At 41.3% G+C, this 26,871-nt stretch overlaps 2 protein-coding genes and 1 long non-coding RNA gene across 3 annotated transcripts in view; 1 reads left to right on the top strand and 2 right to left on the bottom strand.

Annotated features, from left to right (window-relative positions):
* Positions 1 to 1,968, bottom strand: part of LOC309715586 (CXADR-like membrane protein) — a 118,764-nt gene extending 116,796 nt beyond the window's left edge. The window contains 2 exon segments of the mRNA XM_082548840.1: positions 1,779 to 1,823; positions 1,826 to 1,968. Coding sequence (XP_082404966.1) covers positions 1,779 to 1,823; positions 1,826 to 1,913 — 133 coding nt within the window. The 5' untranslated portion in view covers positions 1,914 to 1,968.
* Positions 1,969 to 5,142: 3,174 nt separating this feature from the next.
* Positions 5,143 to 5,986, top strand: LOC309716103. The gene is made up of 3 exons (XR_014279364.1): positions 5,143 to 5,175; positions 5,584 to 5,758; positions 5,903 to 5,986. It is a non-coding gene; the product is annotated as an uncharacterized lncRNA (long non-coding RNA).
* Positions 5,987 to 18,162: 12,176 nt separating this feature from the next.
* Positions 18,163 to 26,645, bottom strand: smfn (small fragment nuclease). Its single transcript, XM_082548841.1, has 7 exons — positions 26,368 to 26,645; positions 26,008 to 26,091; positions 25,852 to 25,929; positions 21,657 to 21,768; positions 20,708 to 20,816; positions 20,194 to 20,247; positions 18,163 to 18,591 (listed from the first exon to the last, which is right to left on the bottom strand). The coding sequence occupies exons 1-7, from the start codon at positions 26,590 to 26,592 to the stop codon at positions 18,474 to 18,476; spliced, it is 780 nt and encodes a 259-aa protein (XP_082404967.1). The 5' UTR covers positions 26,593 to 26,645; the 3' UTR covers positions 18,163 to 18,473.
* Positions 26,646 to 26,871: the final 226 nt, after the last annotated feature.

Below are 26,871 nucleotides of genomic sequence, written 5' to 3'. Positions count from 1 at the left end.
ATTTCTCACAGTTCTGGATGAACAAGACAAAACTGCCACTTCCTGCCACCTGACCTCCTTAGTCTGAGTGAAACAGGCCTTCTGTACTCGGCACTCTGACATTAAGTGTACAGAGATTCTACTCTGATTATCAAACATGACGAGTGTCTGAGCGAGATGCACACTGAAGTCCTAAGGTGAATCTGGAGTGATGGAAAGAAGAGATGGCATGTGCATCGTTGCGGGCGGAGGGAGTGCACTGCTCCCCACATCCCAAAGAACAACAAATCCAAAGCTATTGGCCTATTTGAGTCTTTTGGCTGTCAAAGTCACCGATGACACACACTGCTGAGACACTCAACAAGAAGAAAAGGAGACGAGGGAGGGCAGCTGCCACAGATTTGAGGACAGAATGCTGCAACACATCACACCCTAACGTCTATCATCTCCACTCTTAACAGAGCCTTTGGCCTGCCACTGCTGATCTCTTTATCCAGACACAAGCAGAGGAATAAGGCCGAACTCACTGTTTGTGCAAATCAGCTCAATGTAAGCAAGGAGGTCGATAGTTCTCAGTACTCAACAGGAGGCAAAGAGGTGAGTTTCCTAAAGCTCAAAGAGAAAGTACACTAAAACCCTAACCCACTCAAACTGAAAGAGATGAATTCTTTTTGAGGACTGATGAGGGCGAGAGCTGGTTTACAGACAGCTTTTAGCAATCTTCATACTTCAACTGTACTGAATCCTAAATTGAATACTACTACATGACCCACATAATCAGATATGGTGTCAGTGCACAAACAAACTGATGTGTCATGGTGGCTCCATCACATTTACTTAGCTGCACGACAAGCTGATGAAGTACAACAAGCTGTGCTTGCTGTGGCTCGTCTAACATTTTCCCATAATGCAAGTAATGAAGTGTCTCATCACCCACAGACAAGCATACCAATGGTGGTGCTGTTTCTCTCTCGTGTGGGACTTGTTTTCTAAAACAGTAATGGTCAGCAGAACCTGCAGCAGCTCTGTTTACTCCACCTTCATATTTCTCAATAAATGCTAACATGCTTGGTAAGTCTTAGGCATTTCTGTCATAATGTGAAATTTGCACATAAATAGCTACACACACCCTACACACTATGAAGGTAAATCAGGATGGAATCAGCACCTAATTCCAAACTTCAATCCATCGTTTTGTCTTCTTTGCTTGCCTAACACAGAACAGGCAGAGAAACAAGGACATAAAGTGAGAAAGGTTCAGAGCACGGAGAGTAACGATGCTCGTGATGTTCAAAAGACTGTCCATCTGGAAATGTGTGACAAATTCCTCTTGGCACAAAATGGCAGTCAGCTGAATGTGGGCAGTGAGTACTGTGACGGTAAAAACTCCATCAACAACACTGCTGTCCAATGTTTTTATCAACATGAGCACTGACACACACACACATATATCCTGTGGAAGAACACTGGTCTTACTCTGTCTGCAGGTGAAACCACAGCTCAGGTGCAGTCTTTTATTCTATTTCTCTAATAATATAAACGGGAATAATTCTGTCCTTCATAAAACAATCTTCCTTTGTCATTTGACAAGCAGTCTGTGCGGTGTCTACTGTACTGAGGTATTTATGCCCTTATCTTGTATGTGCACATTAATCCACAGAGGTGCTTTTCAAAGCTTCTTTTCAAACAGTACCGCGACAACTTTTTCAAAGCTGTGTGGGAGTGCAGCAAGAACCCGCAGTACGCACACACACACACACACACACACTGCACTGTATGACATTTAAAGCAAAGCTTACCCACGAACAGACTGATCTGATGAGAAGCCGACATCCCTCCAAGCACAAATCCAAGCAGGGGAGGACTCTACCGCGACTACAGCGAGACCCGGAGCCGCACCTCAACTGCACGCCACAGTCAGCATCGCCCTTCATCCGAGCGCAAAGTCTCGCGTCTGCTGACCTGTCTGCTCGTCAGCGTGCTGCTTCCTTGATGTCTTCCTGTCTGTGCGTCCTGCTGCTACTCCTGCAGCTAATCACAAGCAGAGCTGCGGACGAGTGCAGATGCCCAGATCTGCACAAACATTTGAAATCGTCACTAAAATCACATTTTTATGGTCTGGCTGCTAACGCACGTTGACCTAAACATTTTGGTTTTAACAGCCTTAGTTGTTGTTTTAGATTTTTTTAATCACTTATTTTAGTTACTTGTGTGTTTTTCTACATTTTACTGCCTCATTGTTGTGGATTTTATTTATTTTATTATCATTTTACATCGTTAAGCCCTTTCTGCATCATGGACTGTTTGGAAATGTGCTATAAATAAACTGGACCTTCTGTGTGCTGCTGTGACCTGCAATTTATACAATTATTATACAAGAATGTGATATTACATCTATATAAGGTCTAATAGATATTACAGACTACAAGTATAAAATCATTTTCAAAACTCTCTCCAGGGTGCAAGATGCTAGCAGGCAGGGCATACATGGAACGCCATAACCAAGTGGCCAGCATAGTGTACAGAAACATACCGTATCCACAGGCTGTGAGGCTCCTGAACTCTCTGCCCCCCTCTCACGGACAATAACCATATCCAACTTCTTAATAGCAATGAACTGGTCTGCATTGGTGCATCATATCTTTATTCTCTTCCCCCTCCTGCCCCCCCCCCCCCCCTCTTTCTTAAATAGATAACTATCATATCTGATATCATATCTCACAGTACAATAATATTGAATGGGTTGCATTGTTGTATTTTGTCATGTTTCTCAGGTCTTTGTCTGAATTTCTACGAACATTATTGCTAAGGATTGTCTTATTGCATTGGAGTCACACTGGGTTAAATATGTACACTTGGGTTTTAAGGGGTATTTATTATTTTCTTCTTTTATTTGGGTTGTATGGAAGCCCCAAACGCAATTTCATTGTTCTTGACAATGACAATAAATAAATAAATACTAAATAAATACTAAATACATCTGTGCAGAGTATGGCCTGGAAGTCCCGAGGTCAAAATGGGAGACACCCCCAAGGGTGGTGAAGAATGACCGAGTCTGTGGAACTTCCTGATACAGACAGAGAAACTGGTGGTAACTTACCAATTGGACATAGTAAGTAGTGGACAAGCAGAGGAAGATGGCCTTGGTAATAGATGTTGCGATTACAAGTGAGAAGAAGGGAGAAGAAACACAAGAATCTGGAGAAATACCAAGAGCTGAGAGAGGAGCTAGAGAAGATGCAGAGGGTGAAGCAACAGTCGTATTTGGGTTCAGGTCTTCAGTACTGATGGCCCCCCTTCTCCTGGATCTTTCTCTGTGTGCCTTTGGCTAGACATTGTTATATTACACATATGCTGAAATAAGAGAAATAATACTGATAGAAATGAATAAATAAACAGATAAAACTAACACACAAACAAGAGGAGCCTAGAGAGAATTTATAGAGCTCATCTTGGAAAAAGTGTTTAGTACGACATCACATTCGGATCATAATTGTGATTGCAAAAGTGCTGAACAAAATAAAAACAAAGTGTGTACTTTAATCTCACCTTGACTTTTTGATTTAATGTGAAGATGTACAGAGGCAAAATTACAAAAATAGACCTTTCTATGTATGAGGGGAGACCATGAGAAAAGTACAAGATCTGAACCCAAGTCAGTGATGGTGCAGTTTTACTCCTCCTCACTTCCTCCATCACCATCTAGTACGCTGCTGCCTCTGCTACATCTTTATCTTTAATGCCATGCAAACACTGTAGATTGCTTTCTCTCTCAACAAGAGACATTTTTACATAATTTGGCTCTTTTCTACCTGAAAATGCAAGCCAAGATGCTGTTGCCAGCGAGCACAATACAGTGTATTCTTGATGGATTTCAGCATGTCCATAGCACTTCTATGTCAGATGTTTTTGACAAGTTGAAGGGCAAGCTTTCTGAGCTAGACATACCACAAACTGAGATAGAAATGATTATTCAAAATCTCTCTAAAGAGGATGTCTTCACAATATACAACAAAGGAATACTCAGATCTGACAAAACAAGGAGAACATTTTACAAGCAGTATTTTGACTATGTTGAACCCACCCAGATTTATCTGGGAAGTGATGCTGCTGGAAAGGAATGCTTTTGCCAGTACATTTCCATCAAAGAGACATTAAAATCCCTCCTTAGACAGTCAAGTGTTAAAGAGCAATATCACCAATCCAAAGATCATACCTCTTCCAACATGGTTGTAGAGGATGTGGCAGATGGAAGAAATGTAAAAGAAAATGCTCTGTTAAAAGACAATCCTTCTTCATTGTCCATCATCCTTTACCAGGATGGATTTGAGGTTGTGAATCCTCTTGGGTCAGGGAAGAAAAAACATAAAGTTTTGGGGGTTTACATGAGTCTAGGTGAGGTCCAGCCACACAATCGCTCTTCAGTTGATCCCATGCAGTTGGTGATGCTGTGCAGAGAAAGGGACTTCAAGACATTTGGTCAGGAGAAAGTTTTCTCAAGTATTATCACAGACCTTAAAGATCTAGAAGATACAGTGATTGAGACAGATGATGGAAATACCCTCAAAGCGGCCTTGATTTCCATTTGTGGAGATAATCTTGGTTCACACTGCTTAGGTGGTTTCACTGAAAACTTCAGTTGTAGTACGCATTTTTGTAGATACTGCTTGATTGAAAGGACAGACTTTGAAAAGACACCACTAAAGCTTGGTCCAAAAAGAACCATCACTGGTCACAAGGAGAGTGTACAACAGCTATCCACCACTGACCAAGACATGGTACAGGGGGTAAAGTTTGACTCACCTTTCAATTCTCTGAAATATTTTCATGTCTGCACTGGGCTTCCCCCATGTTTGGGTCATGATTTATTTGAAGGTGTAGTCTCTAATGACTTGGCATTGTACATCAGTCATTTAGTGAAACAGGAAAAGCATTTCACTTATGCACAACTAAACAGGTCGATCACACAGTTTAAATACTCAGGGAATGATAGTCTCAGTAAACCATGTGAGGTTAAGGAGTGTGGCAAAAAACTTTCTGTCTGATACTGTCAACATAAACAAAGGAAAAATATTTCAATGATTTTGGGTATCATCATTCAAATCAGTTCCTTTTGTGTTTTAAAGGCTTTTTCCACCAAGATGTCTGTTGAGAGAGAGATGACCTTACTCATCACACCAAGGGTAATAGCGCTTGGTAAGTAAATAGTTTCAATCCTCTTGTAATATTTTTGTAAAAAATCTATCTAATTATTGTGGTATTTGTACCCACAACAACTTACTTAACAGGGGTTTGTCTGTTTTATATTGTATAAAAATAGAAAACACACAGTTTGCTGCTGTTTCTCTTATTATTTATTATACACAATGACCAACGGGAAAAAACAGCCTAACATTTCAGCACAGGCCAAAATGCCAAAACATTAGGCAGTTTTTTCCTGTAATTGATCATAATTTTCATTACATAATAAATAATAAGAGAAATAGCAGCAAACCGTGTGGATTCTATTTTTGTACAGTGTGAGGCCTGCTATCCAGCATTCTTGTGGAAACCTTATTTGTAAGGGTGAGCACATTGTCTTATTGGACTCTTGTCTGTTTTTAGGGAATAATTTCATGTCTGCAAGCCGCTGGATGATCAGTTTGGAGGGCAAGGTATTTTATGAGCCTGAGCAGATGCATGACTTTGCCAGCACCCTTGCTGTCTTCTTTGCGTCATACTACGTTTTCAACCTTGAGTATCAGGAGTCAGCGTCCATCACACTGGAGATGATACAGAGGTAAATACTTTACACCATTAAAGCTTACACCATTTAAGAATGAAATATATGTGATAGCTTGACTACAGTTGCAGAAACATATAGGTGATTGCTGTAATGTATGTTTTAATTTTGAAATTAAAGCAGCCTTTTTTCCGTTAAAAGGTTCTTTGTGAGGATCAATCCAGACATGGGAACAAAATGCCCTGCAAAACTTGGTACAAGCCGCAAGACAGGTCGTGTCGTAAAGAGGAACAACAACAACAACAACAATCTTTATTTATAGAGCACATTAAAAGCCAGGGGCATGCCAAAGTGCTTTACATAGAACAATAAAACAATAAAATGATTTACACTAAAACATCGGAGTCATATAAGTGTGGGATTATGTTCACAGGTAAAAACCACTAATAGGAATAATCTATAGCACACAGCTATAGCAAAGTAGAACTGTACCATCATACACAGTGATAGAGAACATAGACAACGCAACAATAAAATAATAAAATAATTAGCACTATAACGTCAGAGTCATATAAGTGTGAGATTATGTTCACAGGTAAAGACCACTAATAAGAATAAACTATAGCACACAGCTAAAGCAGAGTAAAGCTGTACCATCAAACACAGTGATAGAAAACATTGACAGCGCAGGACAACGCAAAACAACCAGACACATTAATAGAATAACTCACAAGAAGCGAGGCGAGAATTTAACTAGTAGAAAAAGCAAGTTCAAACAGATATGTTTTAAGCCGTGATTTAAAAGATTGAATAGAGTCAGACGCCCGGATGCCAATCGGGAGATTGTTCCACAGCTCAGGTGCAGCTAGAGCAAACGCTCGATCACCTCTAGACTTCAAGCGAGATCTGGGCTGAACCAACAATAACTGTGAGGAAGATCTTAAGGCCCTCGTAGGAAGATATGAATTTAAGAGTTCCTTAAGATAACTTGGCCCTGTGTTATTAGTAATTTTAAAAGTAAACAACAGAATTTTAAATTGAATACGAAATTTCACAGGCAACCAGTGCAGATCAGCAAGGACGGGAGTGATGTGAGCAAACTTCTTAGTTTTAGTTAGAATGCGTGCAGCGGCATTCTGGACTGTCTGTAATCTATGTAAAAGGGTAGAGTGGAGACCATAATAAAGTGAATTACAGTAATCTAGTCTTGACGTTACAAAGGCATGGATTAGCTTTTCCAGGTCATTGTGCGGGATGTAGTGTTTGGCCCTGGAAATAAGGCGAAGTTGGTAGAAACTAGATCTGACGACAGCAGACACTTGTTTATCAAGTTTAAATGAGCTGTCAAGTAGCACACCCAAATTCCTAACAGTGTCAGGGAAAGAACTAGTGAGAAAACTAAAAGCATCATGAAGTTTGGCACGAAGAGCGTCACTGCCAAAGATCATAATTTCAGTTTTCTTATCGTTAAGGATAAGAAAATTTGCCAGAAGCCATTGCTTGACCTCACACATGCACTCTCGAAAGTTACTCACGGACATAGCTAGATCATCATTCAGCTCAAAATAGATCTGGATGTCATCGGCATAATAGTGAAAGGCAATGTGGTGTTTCTCAAAAATGACACTTAAAGGAAGCATATACAGTGAGAACAGGGTAGGGCCTAACACAGATCCCTGGGGGACACCACAGCAAACAGGTACAGCGGAGGAGGAGGAGGTGGCCAAGTGAACCGAAGAGAGCCGATCGGAGAGGTAAGATTTAAACCAATCCAAGGCAGCGCCCTTGATGCCTACAGTGTGCTCTAGTCTCGCCAATAGTATGTTATGGTCAACCATGTCAAATGCCGATGAAAGATCCAATAGCACTAGGACAGAGGGGCGTCCATTGTCAGCCATTAGTAAAAGGTCATTAAAAACTCGGAGCAGTGCTGATTCAGTGCTGTGGTGTTGTTTAAAGGCCGATTGATATTTATCATTAATGTTATTCTCATCCAGGTAGGTCTGAAGTTGAAGCAGAACTACCTTCTCAAGAATTTTAGCCACGAAGGGAAGTTTGGAAATCGGCCTATAATTGGCATAATCATTTTGATCGAGGTTACTTTTTTTAAGAACAGGTTGGATTATAGCATGTTTAAGAGCTGATGGTACATAGCCGGACAGCAAGGAGGAGTTCAATATGGACAATAGACAAGGTCCAATTGCACTAAAACAATCCTTGACTATACGGGATGGAAGAACATCATGTACAAGATTAGTATTGTTCAGTTTTTCAATTAGATGCTTCAGAGTAGAGAGAGAAACAGGTTCAAATTGACAAAAAGTAGTAGAACAATCAGGGGTGGGCATACGGTCGGTCACCAAAGGAAGAGTAGATTTAAGAGATGCGACTTTATCCAAAAAATAACTTGAAAATTTTTCACAAAGGCCCGGGGAGCACGGCAGAGGCATAGAGGGGCAGGGGTTGACCACAGAGTTGAAAATTTTGAATAAAATTCGAGGGTTGTTTCCATTGGTGGTGATAATTTTAGATAGGAAAGCTGCTTTAGCCGTTCTGGCAGCTGATTGAAACTTCGAGCGGCTAATGCATAAAATGTCATATGATGACTGGAGATTATCTTTCCTCCACCTCCTCTCATCCCGTCGACACATACGTCGTAAGGCGCGAACAGAATCATTTAACCAACATTGTGAGTAGGTTCTGGGGCGTTTCATTTTGATCGGTGCTACAATGTCAAGGATAGAGGAACATGTAGTTAATAGAGTATTGGCGAAATTCTCAAGCGTATGTGGAGTAAGACAATCTGACGTAGTAAATGAAAAGTTCACAAAAGAATTAGAAAATTTCAACAGAGTATCAGCATTCACAGTACGCGTAGGGCAAAGAGGAGCCTCAAAGCGTGATCCGGTGTTGCCAAGGTCAAGATCGAAAATAACCGGAGAATGGTCGGAAAGTCCAGTGTTTCTAATTTCCTTAATACATATATCCACATCATATGAAAAAACCAAATCAAGGGTGTGGCCCTTAACATGGGTAGGCTCATTCACCCACTGGGTAAGATTAAAAGAAGCAGTTAGTGCTAGAAAATCGTTAGCCAATTGGTCATCCATACAGCAGACATGAATGTTAAAATCACCAGAAATAATAACAGAACCATATTTAAAAAGAATGGATCCCAAGAAGTCAGCAAATTCAGAAATAAACATCTTGTGGTATTTAGGCGGACGATAAACCACAACACACAGAGTAGTCCGAGGGCCAGTCAATTCCAATAACTGAGCTTCAAAGCTAGAATAGGTTGGGGAGGGTAGCAGTCGTGCTTCGTGTTTGTTTTTAAAAACCGAGGCTAAGCCACCACCTCTACCAGTGAGCCTTGGTGAGCTAAAGAAGGCACAGTCAGGAGGGAGAAGCTCAGAAAAGGGGATAAACTCACCCGGAGAAGTCCATGTCTCCGTCAGAAATAGAACATCCAGTCCCGTGGTGAGGAAAAAGTCATTTAAGAGAAAGGCCTTATTTGAAAGAGACCTAACATTAAATAAAGCAATCCGAGTCCGAGGAGCTAGGTCATTAGCGGTAGCCCGTCGCAGGGTGTTGAGATTGCTGTGTTGAACACCACGGCCAGGCGGTGTAATCCAAGACCGAGCAGAGTGATAAGCCACTGGACAGGTAGGATAAGTTTGAGGGCCAACAGGGCATATCCAACGATGACTTAACAATTTCGCCGCAAGGCGGCTCCTGGAGTAGAAGATAAATCGTGACAGCTCACGACTTGTAGAAGGGTAATCCATAGCCATGGCTCTAATATAAGCCTTGACGCGAACGCGGGCACCACTCCTTCTACCCCGTTTCCTGAAGCGTTTCCTACGCAGAAAGGGAAAAGGTAGGTAGGTCATTTTGATGGAAGAGACGGGCGGCAGGGGAGTGGCACCACCCATGGTCCCATAACTGTCCAGTCGTTGAGGACAGGAGAACCGAAGGTTACAAGCATCAGCCCTCGGATCACCACCTTCCTCCAGTGGCTCTCTGAGTTTGAATGGAGGACTTCCAACTAGGTAAGAATACAGAGATGATAATATCTTTTACATAGCTGATAATTATATACATACTGTACACACATCCATACAACAGTATGAATGATCTCAGACAGATGTGAACAAGTGAATAACCTGAGCAAACATGAATATTGATGATGTGTCTTTGACAGGTGGTGATAAAGACTACGCTGAACCCGACCATCCTGGTAACGGAAATCTAAATCCCATGTCACATTCTATTTCCTGGGACCCACTGATAATTATTACATTTTGTAAATGATTTTTGTTTTACAATTGTAATAGTTTATTTAATGTTCATGCTGGTGGGTTTGTCCTGTTTTTAGTGGAATGAAAAACTGTTTTCCTTAAAAAAATCAGACACAGAAAGGTGAAGGACTGTGTAGTTTTCATGTACGCTTCTATTTATTTTGGTTATTGACATTGTTTTTATTCAGTTGAAAAATGTTTTTCTTGTTAAAAAAAATATCAACAATAAATGTTGGTTTAATTCACTATTCTGAGACTACTTTATTGAATTATATTGTTTTTTGTAAATGTTCTTATATTGAATATGAATGTTAACATTATTTTTATTTGCTGTAAAACACAATTACAGTGTTATACCATAAACCACATTTGCAGTACAGTGATACTATAAAACTTAATCACGGTAAGTCTTTCTAACTGTAAACCACGTTTACAGTAAAGTGGTTGAACTGTAAAACATCACAACGGTAAAGATACTGTAGATCAGTAATTACAGTAACTTACTGGCAATAGTGTTGCCAGTAAGTTACTGTAAAAATACAATAAAATGTCTAACAGTGTATAGACTGGACACATTAGCTACACACAGCTACACAAAGTCAGATATTGAGCATTAACCAGGAACAGAGTCATCATTTATAAGTCTAATGGTTAGCAGTCTTGCAGAAGCCCACACTAGAGTCTTTAATGCATGCATGAAGCGCCTTGAGGTGACTTTTGTTGTGATTCGGCGCTATATAAATAAAATTGAATTGAATTGAATTTAATGAATTTACGTAATCCTCAATAAACTGCAGCATATGTGGACAATGTCGATGCCTACTACACTCTTTAATTTCTCAAGACTGCAATTTCTGGCCAAAAATTATTAATTGTAAAAATAGATTCGATTTTGGAGTTGAATCTAGTAATGCTGCCCGTTACTAAAACTTTTCCAAGGTTAAATAGTGTGAACTTTTTACCATATAATATAAAATTAGTTCTTTCTTGAAAGCCACATTTTCCTGTTTGTTTTATGAAAAGTGGTGTTTATCCTCCTTCACATCTAATGTTTAAGCTGAGTGCAGTCACACTTACCTTCAGTGTGTGCTTGTGTTGCTGCTCAGATACATACTGCAGGATGTAGGAGGAGGGGATACCTAGATGGAGCTTCAGGTATATATAATTTAGCTAACTGAACCTTATCTATTTTTAGATTAGTGCCACTTCTGTTCTCTGTGAGGAGAGTTAATTAAGTGCCTGGCCTTTTCCCAACTCTGCTTTAAATGAATGTGACTGCTGTATGTATCTCAGTGAGGGAAGGTCACTGCATTTATCTGCTCATGTCTTTGTCCTTATTTGCTTTATAGTCATTTTTGTACCTGCCGTTTTACGTTTGCTGCTTTACACTGGTTATCTGATATATATAAAGCGCCTTGAGGCTCCTGTTGTTGTGATTTGGTGCTGTATAACTAAAACTGAATTGAATTATATTAGTATACAGAAATCATAAACTTCACATTTTTAAACCAAACAGGTTATTCGTTAGACAAATGCAGTTTTTTAGGAGCTTTTGATCTTTCTAATGACATATGTCCTATGTTATTAAAGAGCCACAAAAACTGACAAGCTGTGATTTTTAACTGCATGTGCAGCCTGTGTCTTTGTGCTAGGGATGGGTATCGAAAACCGGTTCTTGTTGAGAACCGGTTCCCACCGTTTCAGTTCCTTGGAATTGTTTGCCATTTTTGTAAACGATTCCCTTATTGATTCCAGTCGCCCCGAATGACGTCACCACGTTGCTGAGCGTCATTTATCTGGCAGGAAACACGACGCGTAAGCGGCTCAAACGCTCAAAAGTTTGGTTATACTTTACGAGAACGGATGACAACAGGGCAACTTGCAATACTTGCAAAGTAGATACTTCATTTAAGGGAGGAAACACTACGAATATGCAAAAGCATTTGCTCACAAAACACGCGATGACCTTAAATGAATGTCATGTTTTTAATTCCTCTCCGGACTCATGAATCTCAACCCAGCAGCAGCGGTAACGTTTGCACGTCCTCTCCCGTTAATGCGGCAGGTAAATAATCAACTAACAGTGCATATTATGTTAGCGCGATCTGCCTTATTACAAAACCTGCCATTACTGTGCATTTAGGTGACCATGATGAGAGAGACAGACAGAGTGTCACGGTCCGCTGTGACAGACCGTGTGGAGAGTGCGTGGAGGACTCAGGTGCAGACACGAGTGACACGGGAGTAAACTTTAAACAAAAGCGAGCCTTTTATTGTGGCTGGTAACGCAAGAGAAACAAACAAGAATAAGGGCAGCTCAAAAGCAATAACTAAACAGAAACCTAAACTGGGAATGAACTAAGGTAAGGCTATGAATACAACAGACCGGGCATGGAAACATGGAGGGTGGGAACACAGACGACGCGACACAGACTGTATGAAACACAGAGACTAAATACACATGAGGGATGATCAGGGGAAGTGGATGCACACGGGGAACACAGGTGACACTGATAATTATAACAAGACACGGCAGGAGTGAACGTAACACTGATGGGAGATGGGCAAAGTAAAACAGGAAGTACACAGAGGTTCAAACAGGAGGAGAGAGAGCACGGGGAGAACGCAGACATAACGGGCTGGGGAAAACATAGAATAAAGCACAAAGAGAGACGAGGGCTCATAAATACACAGAGGGGCACACAGGGGGTAAGAGTCACGAAGGGAAAACACATAAGGAACAACGTAACAGATCAACCCAGGAAGCATGGCCTAAATAAAGAACAAAATACAAAAATACATGAAAACTAAGAATACTGGGCCCACATGGCCCAGGACCATGACACAGAGTCTGGCTGGCTGCAGTCTACTGGTAGCGTCTCCTTTCAGGTCAGGATAGACGAATGCCACCGAGCAGTGACTAAGTTTGTGGTAAAAGGCTTGCACCCATTTGCCACAGCAGATGCCACCGATTTTCGGTAAGTGAATGTGTTTAATTGTAGGCAGGGACATTACTGGATATTCTTGTGTAATTGCTACAGAATAATTTATGTTATACTTTGTTATTGCTACAGAGGAATATTTATTTTATTATTTTACATTTACAATTTTTTTTCCTGGGAACCCTGTGACACCCCATTGAAGAGCCGTAGGCTGGATCTCTTAAGATCTCACTGTTGGGTTTGTAAGGCCATGTTACTCCTAAATTTCTACCTTGTTCAAAGAGAAGATATAAAACGAAGTTCTAAGCTAATCGACCTTAGTGTTCTCCTTTTTTAAAAAGAATCGATAAAGAATCGAATCGTTAAATAGAATCGAAAATGGAATCGGAATCGTGAAAATCTTATCAATACCCATCCCTACTTTGTGCTAACCATAGTTGTTGCAAACTTCTTTGAGGGCTGTACTTTAACTTGTCTTTTATCTTGATCTGCTGAATAACTTAAGTGAACAGGTATAGGGGAAAGTGAGTGAACATGGGAAGCCCGCAGCAGTCTACGGCTATTGCAACGTAACTAAAGAAGGATTCACGGTCACCTGATCAAGGTCTGACTACAAACCTTATCAAATACGAAATCTGGGGTTGGACATCATATTTTTTAGACTTTTAGGGCCAAGATTTTTTAGGGTCGGTCCTTAGTTGCACTGCACTGCAGCATGTGACAGTTAAAAGCTACACTTTAGCTACTAGGAGTGGCTCATGGTCAAAGTAGCAATTTATTTGACTTGAATCTCTCCCTTCCTAATTATGTCCCTCCTATTTATTTCGGTCACCTCCTCACTCTTTTTGGGACGCCCCCCCCCCACTTCTCTACAGGTGGTGCTAATAGCAGCCTGCTGTGAGAGCGAGGGCTTGCTGCTAGTTGTTTGTTGTTGCTGCTACTACTGTTTAAAGTGCAGCAGCAGCCCTCACAGCTAACATGTCAGCTCATTTGAGTTTTTTGGTTCTTTTTCTCTCGTAGTGTTTCAGCTCCACCTTTTCACAACTTCTGCCACACAAAACTCTGTTGGCTTGTATTGTGAAGTGCTTTGTGTGGTTAAAATGCTACTGATGTAGAAAACTGCTAGTCTTTTCTAAAAAGTATTCACCGCATCATTCACGCTTAAGGTGGTGATTCTTAGGCCTAGTAAGTATAGTATTTTTAATATGTAAGTAATGAACAGACAAAGCACTCGCACACATTTGTACAACCCATGTTTTTACCTGTCATACACACTGCCACGGATGCATCGGGGCAATCTGATGTAGGTCTGTTCGATATAACGATATATATCGGATGACGATATAAAAACATCTATCGTTTCATTTTATGCTGTCGTTTGTTTCGTGGTGTCGCAAAATAAACTGTTTACGGCAATATTTTTTTCATGGTTCTGATGGTCATTGTAGCGGCTATATTCATTTCTTAATTTCTTTCAACAACAACGGTAAAACCACCGCATGTCTGCTTGTTTATTTTCCACATAAACCTTTCACAATAAAGCTCAAGATCCTGTTGAGACTTTTCAAAATAAACTGAATCACGTGAAAGATGCAGAGTGTTTACGGATGAGAAGTAAAAAAGAGCCGCCAGGTGCTAAAAAATAAAGCTTAGACTCAAACTTAAAACAAGCTTTTCCCCGCAGCACGCCGTGTAATAAATACTCACAAAGAAAACGGCGCCGTTACAACTTATGTCTAAAAATGTATCATTTCATGCATCAGTTAAAACACTCGACTCCAGCTACATGACGCGCAGCTGGAAACACTTCAGGCAAGTCGAGCTGCCCGAGATTCACAGAATTTACAGAAAATGTTAATTTTCTGTGATTTATATCGTTATCGGACGATAGATGTCTTATATCGGGATATGAGATTTTGGTCATATCGCACAGCCCTAATCTGATGTTCACTACCTTGATTTTCCGATGAGCTGACTGACAGTAGGCACAATAAAGTTGTAACTGGAGGTAAAAGTGAAGGCAAATAAAGCAGTAATAAAGGTTGTTACATTCTTTTACTGATTAACTTTTGCATCTACTTTATTAAAGTGCAAAGTCAGCTAGAGTGGCAGCATACATGTTTGCACAGCCACACAGGCTGTCCTTCTTCGTTAGGGTTTTGACACGTGCAGCCTCCGACCTTGTGATGTTGTCATGAACTCGAGCTGTACAGCCTTCATTGTTTGTCCGTCTCTTCCAATGAAATGAGCAGGGACAGTTACTGAATCAGTTGAGCCGTAGGCAGTATGTTCACAACACTTTGATTCATGGCATACCCCGGGAGCCAGGTGAAGTGAAAATAGCTCCACTCACTGGCTGTTCATGTCAATGTATTCATTTGGGAAACTCAATAACTTCACATTTCTATCAGCTGGCCTGAGTCTGTGTATTATTTAATTTTAAAAGGCCATTAAAATACACAGAGACAGTAGTTGCCACAACCAATTAAATGAAAGGAACATCTGCCAATATGAAGTAAACCGAGATAAGAGAGATTAAGTCAAGCAGGAATATCAAAGCACATAAATGCTCCAGCAAAACTCAAGTTTTCCATAAGAATGCGACATCAGTCAATTTTGGTACTCCGGAGTGGACTTTACCCAGGAAGTACACTAAATGCAGCTAAACTATAGGTAACACATTTCAAAATGGTGCTCTTTGAGTGTGGAGTGTCCAGGCAGGGGAAGGACACATCTGCATCTACCAACCCTATTGCAATAGAGTGAGGCAGGAATAGTTGAATTTGGCACCTTGGGCCCTAACTCGTGTCTTTCCTTCACCAAGCTTTTAGGAGGTTGACGTAGTATATTTGTGTGGCTACACCCTGATCCCACTCCAAAATCATCCTCCACTCAGTTGGTGTCTGAGTGTGTTGTTTGGTCTGAAGTACACTGGGATGTTGTGCTTGGAGAAGACTCTCCTGAGTTTCTCTGATAAACCTGCTACATAGAGAATGACAATATGGCTTTGTTTGTCCTTCTACTTTCTCCCTAGTTGATGTCTGACCTTCTTTACTGTGCATCTTCATACCAAATAGTGATGTGTCGGACGCGAACGAAACGGCTCTCAGAGCCGACTCTTTGAAGTGAACGACGCGAGCCAACTCCTTATTGGGAGCCGTGGGGTTTGTTTGTTTTTTTCCTTTCTCTCACCCTCTCTCTCGCACTTTTTTCCGCTTCACTCCGCACGCGAGCCTTGTGCTTACGCTCAGCAGCAGTGGGGGGAGGGGCGGTAGTTACACTCGCAGTAGCACAGGAACAGAGCGGGAGGGAGAGACAGAGAAAGAGAGCCAGGGACAACAACATCACATTAGAAAGGTATAGTAATCATCCACAACTATTTTCAGTTGTGGATGATAAAGGATTCAGAAAGTTTATTCATGCAGGTCCATATGACAGAGAATATGCATGTTCTTTTTGTTTTCATTTTTTTAATTTATATTTAATTGTGTTGTGGTTTGCAGTGTTCTGTGTTGTTTCACTTTAAATTTGTTCAAAAGGAAAAAGATGAAAATTTAAATAGTTAAAAGTTAAAATGTAAATAGTTGGTTTTTGTATTATATGATTTATTTATTACATTTTTTGTGGAGTGAATAAATAAAAGTATATTTACGGTGGCCCCTAGAGACAAAACACTTAAAAACTCCAAAACACGTACAAAAGACAACAGAAGTGCTCCAGGATGCTAGGGGGCAGTGTTGGGCTTTTGTTACCTTGTGGCTACACAAGCCAGCAAGTACCAACGATCGGATTTGGTGTGTGGTAGTAACAGGTAAATGAACATTTTTTAAATTATTTGAATATATATGAGTGCCTGTGTATAAATACACAAATAATACACATATACTTTCAATTTTAAGTGATCTAGTAGCTCTGCTTTGGAAGTTCAGTTAATGCTAGAAATGTGTTTTGGAGTTTGTACGTGCTTTGTCTCTAGGGGCCACCGCATATATTTATATATAAACATATATAAATAAAACCACAGGTTTTCTTTTACATTAGTAATTCCTTTTGTCCATAATTTTGTATTGTTGTTAATAAATTAATTAAAGCAACAAAACAACCTGAAGAGCGGGTTGGGAGCCGAAAGAGCCGGTTCTCTAAAAAGAGCTGGAAATCCCATCACTAATAACAAAGTATTTGAGTCAATACTCTGGCAGTTTGTTGGTCTGGACATCAACAATGATCTTAGAGAAGCAATTTCTGCTACCCATCAATCTGGCAGGGGGTTATACAGAAGAAAACTGCAGCTTGGCAAACCAAACCCAGTATGACAGGTGGTAAAAAACACCACGCTGGAACAATGTCCTTTGGACAAGACCAAAGAGAATGGCTACAATGTAACGTAACAAATAAAGCCTTAGAGGCATTGATAAGATTGCTGTCTTTGAAGGATTTTGATATTACCTCGAAAATAAACACAAAATGAACATTTTAAAATGTCAACAAAAAACTAAAATGTAAAGAATTCATGGCAGAGCTGCTACAATGGATTGCAATGCAATGGCTGTCAAACATCACAGGTTTATATAATAATACATACTGTGCACTGAATTTAAAGTCAGGTAACTTACTGGTCTTGATTTGAAGCATTTTCCATTTATTCAAAAGATTCTCTTACACTTTCAAAGACATTGCACTTCGTCTAAATCAGTTTAAACCAAGTTGTACTCTAAGCTAACACCACCCTGCTGTACATTCTTTGCATATTGTGTATGAGCTTTGACTTACTGACTCAAACAAGTAACACATCATTTCCATTTATGTTGAACCCACGTCACCAGTCAGCAATGACAACTTTTCAAACCTGCTATATGGGTGCCAGTTTAGCTCAGTAAGCAGACCACATGCTACATGGGCTGGATTTGAATCTGACCCAGAGTGGCCCTTTGCTGCCACTGTCCAATAAAGGCTCCAAACATATGATCAGAAAATAAAACTACTGTACTGTTAGAAATGTAACAGTATGAAGACGTTTGAGTTTGGAACATTCACGTCCGTCACTTCACTTAGATGTTAAATATTCCAACATGTCATTGCACTGCATTTCCAGTTATCTACACCACAGCACATTGAAAATAAAGAACTTGAAATGGATAAACAAATATTTGGGTATTTTCTGTTATAGTTGCTCCCATTTCCTGCATCATGTGGTACATGACAGTAAGGAAACAAGAAGTTTTTCCACAGGCACAACCAGGTTTATTTGGTTTCACTTTCAAAACAAGAACAATTGAAAATTGCATCAGACACTGTCTCAATCAACACAAAAATCCAATCTACCAAAGATCACTATCATGAACCTGGACAAAAGGATTTCTCCTGAAAAGAAAAACAAAAAACCAACTGCTGCTTGCTTCTTTCAATGAAACCTTTAAATTTACCACTAACAATATTCTAACAAAGGATTATTGAGCATTCGCAAGTGCACAAACAAAAACCGATGGCAATACAATAATAACACTGAAGACTATATTCTCATTCTATGTGCTAACTCATACTGCTGCCTCCATTTTCAACAATCGTGCAATTCTTCTCTGATGCTTTGAAGATGTTGGCTCTGTAGTACTGCAGCTCCTTGATGCTCTCCCGGATGTCTTCCAGCGCTCTAAAGAAGAAAAGCTCCATTTTAACTTCACCATCGTGGATATTTCTACAGTCGCCTCCACATGCACACTTCGTTCCAGGATTAAAACAAGATTCTGCAAAGGTGGCTCTCACCTAAAAGCTCAGCTCCACGCCCTGAGCTCAGGCTGCGTGTTTGTTTAAACTTATATTTATGGTGGAAGATTTAAAAAAACATGAACTTTCCATTAACCTATCAGAATGTCAGCTTCATGTCTAAAAAAGTGATATGAACAGCAAAGTCTGAAGATTAGGCTGTGGAGGCCTTTTACATTTTCGGACTGTGCAATAGTCCACTAACATCACATAATAGACTGAAATTATTATTATTATTATTACAAAATAATATATTACAACAGTTCAGAGTAATGTGTTTGGGCCGTGACACTTTTCTACAAGTAACGCACGAGGTTGCTTCCCCATAGAAACTTTGTTTCACTACAAGTTTCATTATGTCCATGTTCCTTCATCACTATGGCCCAAGATGCATTTCATAATTACCACACAGCAATATGAATCTCTGTCCTTATGAGGACGTGTCTTTATTGTCCTCATTAAGAATGAACACCAGTGGTACCCCTCACCCTCCTCACAGATGCACCTGTGGTAGAAATGTGAAAGTCCTCTGTGCTTTGTTTCTTTGTTTGACTGCTGAGTTCAGGAAGTGTGCAACCTTAACAGGGGATCACATACTTTCCCCCTCACTGTACAGGTTTTAGAGCAGCATACGCTCCCACAATGTCTTTTTTCATATTTCCATATTTCAGCAGGACCAAGCTAAACCCAATACAGCATCTGTGTAACTAGCTTTACACCAGGGGGGTTCAACTCCAGGCCTCGAGGCCCGGTGTCCTGCAGGGCCTCGAGGCCTTATCACCCTGAGGAAGAGAAAGGTTGGCTGTACACTATTCTGTTCAACATCTCATCCAAGATCTTCAATAATCAGGTGCAATCTTCACTCTCTTATAGAGAGGTCATGCTTTGACACTGCAGGCCTACTTGTTGTTCCTAGAGTATTTAAAAGTAGAATGGGAGGCAGAGCCTTCAGTTTTCAGGCCCCTCTTCTGTGGAACCAGCTTCCAGTTTGGATTCAGGAGACAGACACTATCTCTACTTTCAAGATTAGGCTTCAAACTTTCCTTTTTGCTAAAGCATATAGTTAGGGCTGGACCAGGTGACCCTGAATCCTCCCTTAGTTATGCTGCAATAGGTGTAGGCTGCCGGGGGATTCCCATGATGCACTGGGTGTTTCTTCTTCTTCACTATGTGTTAACAGACCTCTCTGCACTGAATCACACTTGTTATTAATCTCTGGCTCGCTTCCCACAGCATGTCTTTATCCTGTCTTCGTCGCCTCGCCCCCAACCGGAGGTTCTGCTGAAGGTTTCTTCCTGTTAAAAAGGAGTTTTTCCTTCCCGAGGTCAACTGTTTTCTGATTGTTGGGGTTCTCTGTATTACTGTAGGGCCTACCTTACAATCTAAAGCACCTTGAGGCGACTGTTGTTAGGTTTTGATGCTGTATAAATAAAACTGAAGCTCATCAGCCGTTTCATATATATGTTGATGCAGCTTTCTTTTTATTTACCTGTGTGTTGCTTTCTTGTGAGGCACCATTTTGTATTCTTCTGGAAACCAGCGTCTGAAAGTGTTTGTAGAAAGAAAGTCAATCGTACTGATACATTTATGATTTTCATGTATGGGCAGCATGCAGATGAAAATGCCATGCAACCTTTTCTTTGCTATGATGTGCAGCGGTGCATTAACTGCAGTAAACGGTTCTCACAACTTTAGTTCACATCAAAGTGAGAAACCAAGTGAGTGAGTGCAGCTTGTCTCTGGCAAACACTGTAAACTCTAAAATACCTGAGCCATGAATCTGTGGCCATTCATTTCTATAAAGGGTTTGATTAGGAAATGGAAATTAGACATAATATACATTCATGTTTATGGGTGTAGTCCCCCCCACCCACACTCCCTGTGACCAACAGTGTTTAACAGTGGCTCTCCACATGAAGATGCCAGATTATTCTGAGGTCAGCTCATGCAAAGCGGCCTGGCTGCAACAACTCTCACAGTTTACATCTCCTAAAGTCACCTGCCTGCTAAGCTCCTTGATGGTGCTCACGTCGATGATTCTGTAGTGAAGGTGGTACATGAACTGTGGCATATACTTGTCCAGGAACCTCTTATCTGCATGCACAGAGTTACCTGTAGAACAACCAATCACAAGCATGACTCCTCAATCCAATCACTGACACCAGCACATGTGCTGCTGTTACACACATGATCTACAGCAGGGGTGCCCAATCCCGGTCCTCGAGAGCTATCGTCCTGCAGCTTTTAGATGCACCCTTGTTCCCACACACCCGAATCAAATGAATGGCTTGTTATCAGGCCTTTGCCAAACATGATGGCATGCTGAAGAGGTAATCAAACCATTTGATTCAGCTGTGTTGGAGTAGGGATGCATCTAAAAGCTGCAGGATAGTAGCTCTCGAGGACTGGGATTGGGCAGCCCTGATCTACAGGATAGTCTGAGCTTTGAGTCCAGTATGAGGAGGGTGAAGCAGAAGAAACAGATCACCTACACTGACACCTGACTCAGTCCTTTCACACTCAGCATGTTAATCACTTTCATGAGCTCACTGTGCATTATCCAACACAGGGTGGGGAGCTCCAGGCCTCCAGGGCCGGTGTCCTGCAGGTTAAATGGCTAAATGACCTCCTCGACATGTCTTCAAGTTCTTCAGAGGCCTGGTGATGAACATTTGATCCAGGGTGAGATCTAAAACCTGCAGGTGCTCGAGGCCTGGAGTTCCCCACCCCGATCTAATTAGAGTAATCACAGCAACCCAAATGGAAACCTCGGAAAATTAGGAAAGCTAAGCTGACGATTGGCTCTCCTCGAGCTCCTGTAGCTTCACCGGAGAGTCATTACAGAGATGCTAGGCATAATCCAGCCACCCACACAGTACCACAGACAGACATGCAGAATCATAACTTTGTGCCCAGGTCTTGGTTCTGAGGACATGAACAGAAAGAGTTTACCAGCGAGGGGACATTGTCCAGGTGGTGTGTGCTGTCTGACGAAGGACAGGAACTCATACTCTGCTTGTTCCAGGGTGATTTTACTGTCCCGTACAGCCTGGGTCAGTCCTGACTAAGACACAATTACACCAATAGACTTTGTTACTTCACTTTAAAACACGCCTCATCGTTCAAACAAGACAACAGTAAAGTGGAAAGGAAAAGCAGGCGTGAGCACAAATACTAAAATCTGAACTGCTGTGTCTGGGTTTTCTCTCAGTGTTGCACAACCTGAGGTTACAATAACATTAACTTCTGGGAAGATTGGTAACTGTCTGCACCTCCCTGAATCTTTCTCACTGTAAAATGATGAACTTTAAATGATTTGACGGGTCACACCAACTGTTTCTGTAAGATCATTGCTGATGTCCAGACCAGCAAATTGTCAAAACTTCTGATTAATCAGTCCATTGATTAGCAGCACCTGGTGCTACTTAACCTCTACTGAAGCAGCAAAGGGAGACTTCACACACTGTCTACATTCTGGTTTAACGTTAGTCTGACATGGTGTCACATGTCATGCTCTTGTGCAAAGCTGCATTTATCTCATTTTAAGAGCTACAGAGGATCAGAAGATTTTGTTTTGGGTCTGGATACGTCAAACCTTGGAGTTAAGCATGTGGACTTTGTCACCTGAATGATAGTAAATTTCATACACTAGTAACCTGGTCCTTAAGTGATGACGTATGAACCCTGCTTCAGTCCAAACAACTCTGTGTTTATTAAGGCTGTTGTGTTTTTAACATGTTTTAATGTTTTGTATCTTGTTCTGTTTAATCTGAACAAGCCCCTAAAAACAGTCCATGATCACTGCCGGCCTCTCAGTTTTTAAACCCTTACGATGTAACTGCAGCCCATGCAGCAGTATATGAATGACTAACCTCATATTGTGGATGGATTATCTCAGTTGTTCTCCTGACTGAAGTTTGGTCCGTTTACAGCATCCTGCCATGCGACTGCATTTGTCTCTAACCATCAGGAACCTTCACGTTAACTTTTATCGAGTAGAAAAAAGTTAGCGTTCATCCTCCAGCTTCACTGTGTTTATGCTATGCTAACATAGGTGTGTCGCTAGCGATCACGTAGCACATCATTATATACCAGCTAGCCCAACTTCAGTAACCCTACAAACGTCACTGCTGTTTAGTTTTCTGTCCTCATTTATGTTGGAAGTGATAGCAGAGCTGTACGTTTGAATTTGTTTCAGAAGTCTCTCTGTCAAAACATGCTATATTATGTTTAGATGGAAGCTAGCGAGCTAACTTCCTGCTAACTTCTAACTTAAATGTAATAAATTCTGTTTTCATGGATGCTTGGATGTTAAACTTCATTGTTACACCTGGTAAAGCAGCAACACTGATGATTTTATTAAAGATGAAAGAATTTAGACAGTTTGCAACTCTCAGTGATGCTGCAGTGTTGTTTGACTTTGGGACCTGAAACAGAGTTTGGACCAGGACACAGCTAATGGCGTCAGACTTAAACACACGATTGGGGAAAAAGGTTATTTTTGAAATGACAATGTGTCTGGTAGGGGTGCAACGATATTTGTATCGATATTGAACCGTTCGATACAGTGCTTTCGGTTCGGTACGCATATGTATCGAACAATACAACATTTTTAATTTATTTTATCAACTTTCCTTCTGACGATGCTGTCTGTGTGGAGCGCTCAGTGGATCTGCGCTCGACAGTGCAGCCTAGGCGGAGTAGTCGAACGCAGATTCACTGAGCGCTCAACACAGACAGCATAGTCAGAAGGAAGAGCGCAGGGCAAGCTAGCGAGACAGAAGTTAAGCTCTCCTTACAACATGGACCTCCCCCACCCTCATTCAGATCTGGCGTTTGGAACTATTTTGGTTTTCATGTGACGTATGACCCTGAAGGTAAGCGCGTCATGGACTAAGGTAAAAGAGTATGTTGGATGTGCCACGCAATGCTCAATTACATGGGTGGGAACTAGTGTGTTAGCGCAGTTAGCTCGTTAACGTGTTGGCCGTCTAGCCCCATGCACGGGGCGATCGGCGGTAGCTCGTTAACGGAGATTTGCCGTGTTGTAGCGTTAAGGTCATTTCAACGAGATTAACCTGAAAGCACTAGTGGGAACACAACGAATATGACTGCACATTTACGCCGACATCATCCTAGTGCAAAGACAAAAACAACAAGCATGCTACTAACTTTAGCCGAGTCATTTAGACAGCTGTTAGCACGTGATTCTCCTTATGCTGCTGAGAATATAGCCCAGAAGAAGCGGATAGTATAGCTTTTATTTTGGAAAGAGCCATTTCTCTGTAATAAACTCTCTTTTCCAAAGATGAGTGATTCCTCAATCAGATACAAGGCTTGCAATATCGCTAGCCCAACGTCCCGGAGCTAGCGATTTTTTTCAGTCTGGCTACCAAAATCTATCTCTTCCCTGCCCATCGGGCTATTGTAGGAAGGAAAAATATATGTCAATGCTTTTGCATTCTTTCAGAAATGTAGCTGGGTAATTATGTCATTGGCATCGGTGAGCCACTGTCAATATGTGACATATTGAAATCGCGTTTGAATTTGCGCTTGTTTTTTTGCTTTCACTTTGCAATCGTGCGAACTGTGTATAGAGAGCGACAGCACTGATCTGTGAGTGATGATAATTTGTGCACCAATTCCTCTGACATCGTCTTATTAATCGTTAGCTTACTATGCAAACATGACAAGTGAAATCTCCCGCAGCTTAAACATGTGAGAGGTTGATCGCGCAGAGAATCGCTGAGCTTATGTGAGTGTGTGTGTAAAAGCATTTCAGTTCTGCTGAGCCAAATAAGACAGGTCAGGGTGAAGAAGTGACAGCCAAAGAAAAGCTTACCACAAAACGGAGAAGTTATGACAAATCAGACTATAAGGCAAAAAGAAAGTGCAGCTTTATGGTTTCATGGACAAAAGAATTTCTGTGGCTGCAATATGACGAGCTAAATAACCAGGGCTGCACATAAGTGGTCCGCAGGTGCGCATTCGCTGTCAAAATAAAAAACACGCACAAGGGTTAGGGTTAAATTCAAAAACTGTACTTTTGAGTTAAAATATATATTTATAATTTTAATAAATGACAAATTAAAAAGGCATGAACATTTTTTTGTATCGAAAAAATATCGAACCGTGACACCAAAGTATCGAACCGAACCGAACCGTGAATTTTGTGTATCGTTGCACCCCTAGTGTCTGGTGTACTGTGGGAGATACGACACGTCCCACAGTACACTGGTCACCACTTACCTTATGTCAACTTAAGGACCACCCTTAGGTAAGAGGTTAATGTTTTTAATGGGTTCGTGTTACGTTGTCAGCCTAATGATGGCCACCTTCATTCACATCAACATCTCTTTGAATCTCAAGAATTTCAGTGAAACAATACCAAAGCAAGTTTAAGAGTTGGAATCTCAAGCAGAGCCTTCATGTTCTGAATTTGTCCTACAGGCAAACGGCAGGTCTCACCTGTACAGTTACCTATGAGCCTGTGAGAAACTGGAACATAAAAATGACTTCAGTAATGTGACAAGTATTAAACTTGATTTGCTACACTAACCAGAACCTTCATTTAAGTTTAGGTGAGTGAACATTTTAGATTTTATTAATTGACACTAATTAGCCAGTAAAGGTTTTTGTGTATTGAACACAAAGTTTATAAGTTCCTAAGAACGCTTGAGTAACAGCCCATAATACCACACGCCGCCCTTTCATCTGCACTGGGTCACTCCAGAACGACCACCACGGCAGCAACCAAAACACTAACGTTAAAGCTTCAATTCAATTTGATTTATATATTAATATATATTAATTAATATATATTATATTTAGTATCAGTGTTTTTGACTCAGGGAGCATTCAAATGGCACAGTGCAACCAGCAGAAAGAACATATGTCTGCACAATCTCTACGATGAATAAGAAGAGACTGATTCAGAGACTCATAAGAGTGTAGGAGCCGGGAACATTCGTGCTCACGCTATGGTTAAAGGCCGTGGTTGTAAGGAGCTGCATGTTCCCATTAGCATTCTAGATTAGTTTGTTTTCTTGCAGAGGTGCTTTCCAGCACAGACTTTTGACAGACGTGTAGAAAAACAATCTGTATTTCTGCTTTACTGGTACGAGCCCCTGAACAAACGCCGGCTTACCTTTCCGTGATGCTCTTTACACCACTCTGACATCCCTTCCAGTAGCTCGTCGGGCTGCTTAATGATCACGTTTGGCCCCTGGAGAAAAACAACAGCTGCCTTGAACTTGTATGACAGAGAGACGAGCAGAGGCTCCAGTGTTCACGTTCACATTACCTCGGCCAGGATGTTCAGGTTAGAGTCTGTAATAAGGCAGGCCATTTCAATGATTTGGTCCTTTTCAACGTCCAGCCCTGTCATCTACACACACACACACACACACACACACACACACACACACACGTAGTCGTCATTATAAACAGCACAGACAGATTGAGAACAGCAGCTCAAGTCTGCACACCCGCGTGCCATGTTCCTGCGTGGACTGCCTACAGCTCGTTGGACACTTCACACAACTATTCCAGCATCCAGCGCTATATGCGCCATCTAGTTCCACAGCTTACCGTTACATTCAAAGGCTAAGTAAAGCGTTTAGTGCCTTGTAGCAATAACCACAGTTCCCACGACGTGACTCACCTCCAGGTCCACCCACACCATTCTCCGGGACATGCCCGTGGCTGTCATGCTGCCTCTTGTTGATGCCTGACCTGCGGCTGGTGCTAACAGCGGACTTCCTGGCCGGCTAAGCGCTGCCTTTCCGAGAGACAGCGCGAACAGACTCTTGCTGAATGTAGCGAGCACCCATGCCGAACTGCGCGAGCACACCGGCATGCTGAGCCCATTTCCGGTTTTATTTGCCATAAGAAAACTTTTCAAACACAGACTTCAGCAACGAACTGCTGCATTACTGCCACCTGCTGGTGTGGATGTACGTGTACAGCTATCAAGATCACTACTGAAGTCCAGGTGCTTGGAGTCGTTGGTCTGCCTGCCTGTCAGTTCTTGCACTCTGGCTACGATCAACTGAAATCGTGCCGCAGTCTGTAGCGTGGATGCGGACATTTATTTCATTTTTACTGCACAGAAGTAGTGATGTGACTGTATCGAGGCTTCAACGCTTGTGTCTAGTGATGTGTCGGT

The sequence above is a fragment of the Aulonocara stuartgranti genome (assembly GCF_965226115.1).
Source record: "Aulonocara stuartgranti genome assembly, chromosome: 10".
Lineage (NCBI taxonomy): Eukaryota > Metazoa > Chordata > Actinopteri > Cichliformes > Cichlidae > Aulonocara > Aulonocara stuartgranti.
The sequence above is the reverse complement of the archived record's forward strand: the minus strand, read 5'-3'. Positions and strand labels throughout refer to the sequence as shown.

Bases quoted from the DNA above. Each gene is read 5' to 3' on its own strand.
- smfn (XM_082548841.1), bottom strand. From the start codon at position 26,592: ATGGCAAATAAAACCGGAAATGGGCTCAGCATGCCGGTGTGCTCGCGC. The intron at 20,248-20,707 runs GCAGGTGACTTT...AAACACTTTCAG, and splicing joins ACCATCAAGGAGCTTAGCAG to ACGCTGGTTTCCAGAAGAAT. The intron at 18,592-20,193 runs GTAAATAAAAAG...TTTCTTCTTTAG, and splicing joins CACAAGAAAGCAACACACAG to AGCGCTGGAAGACATCCGGG.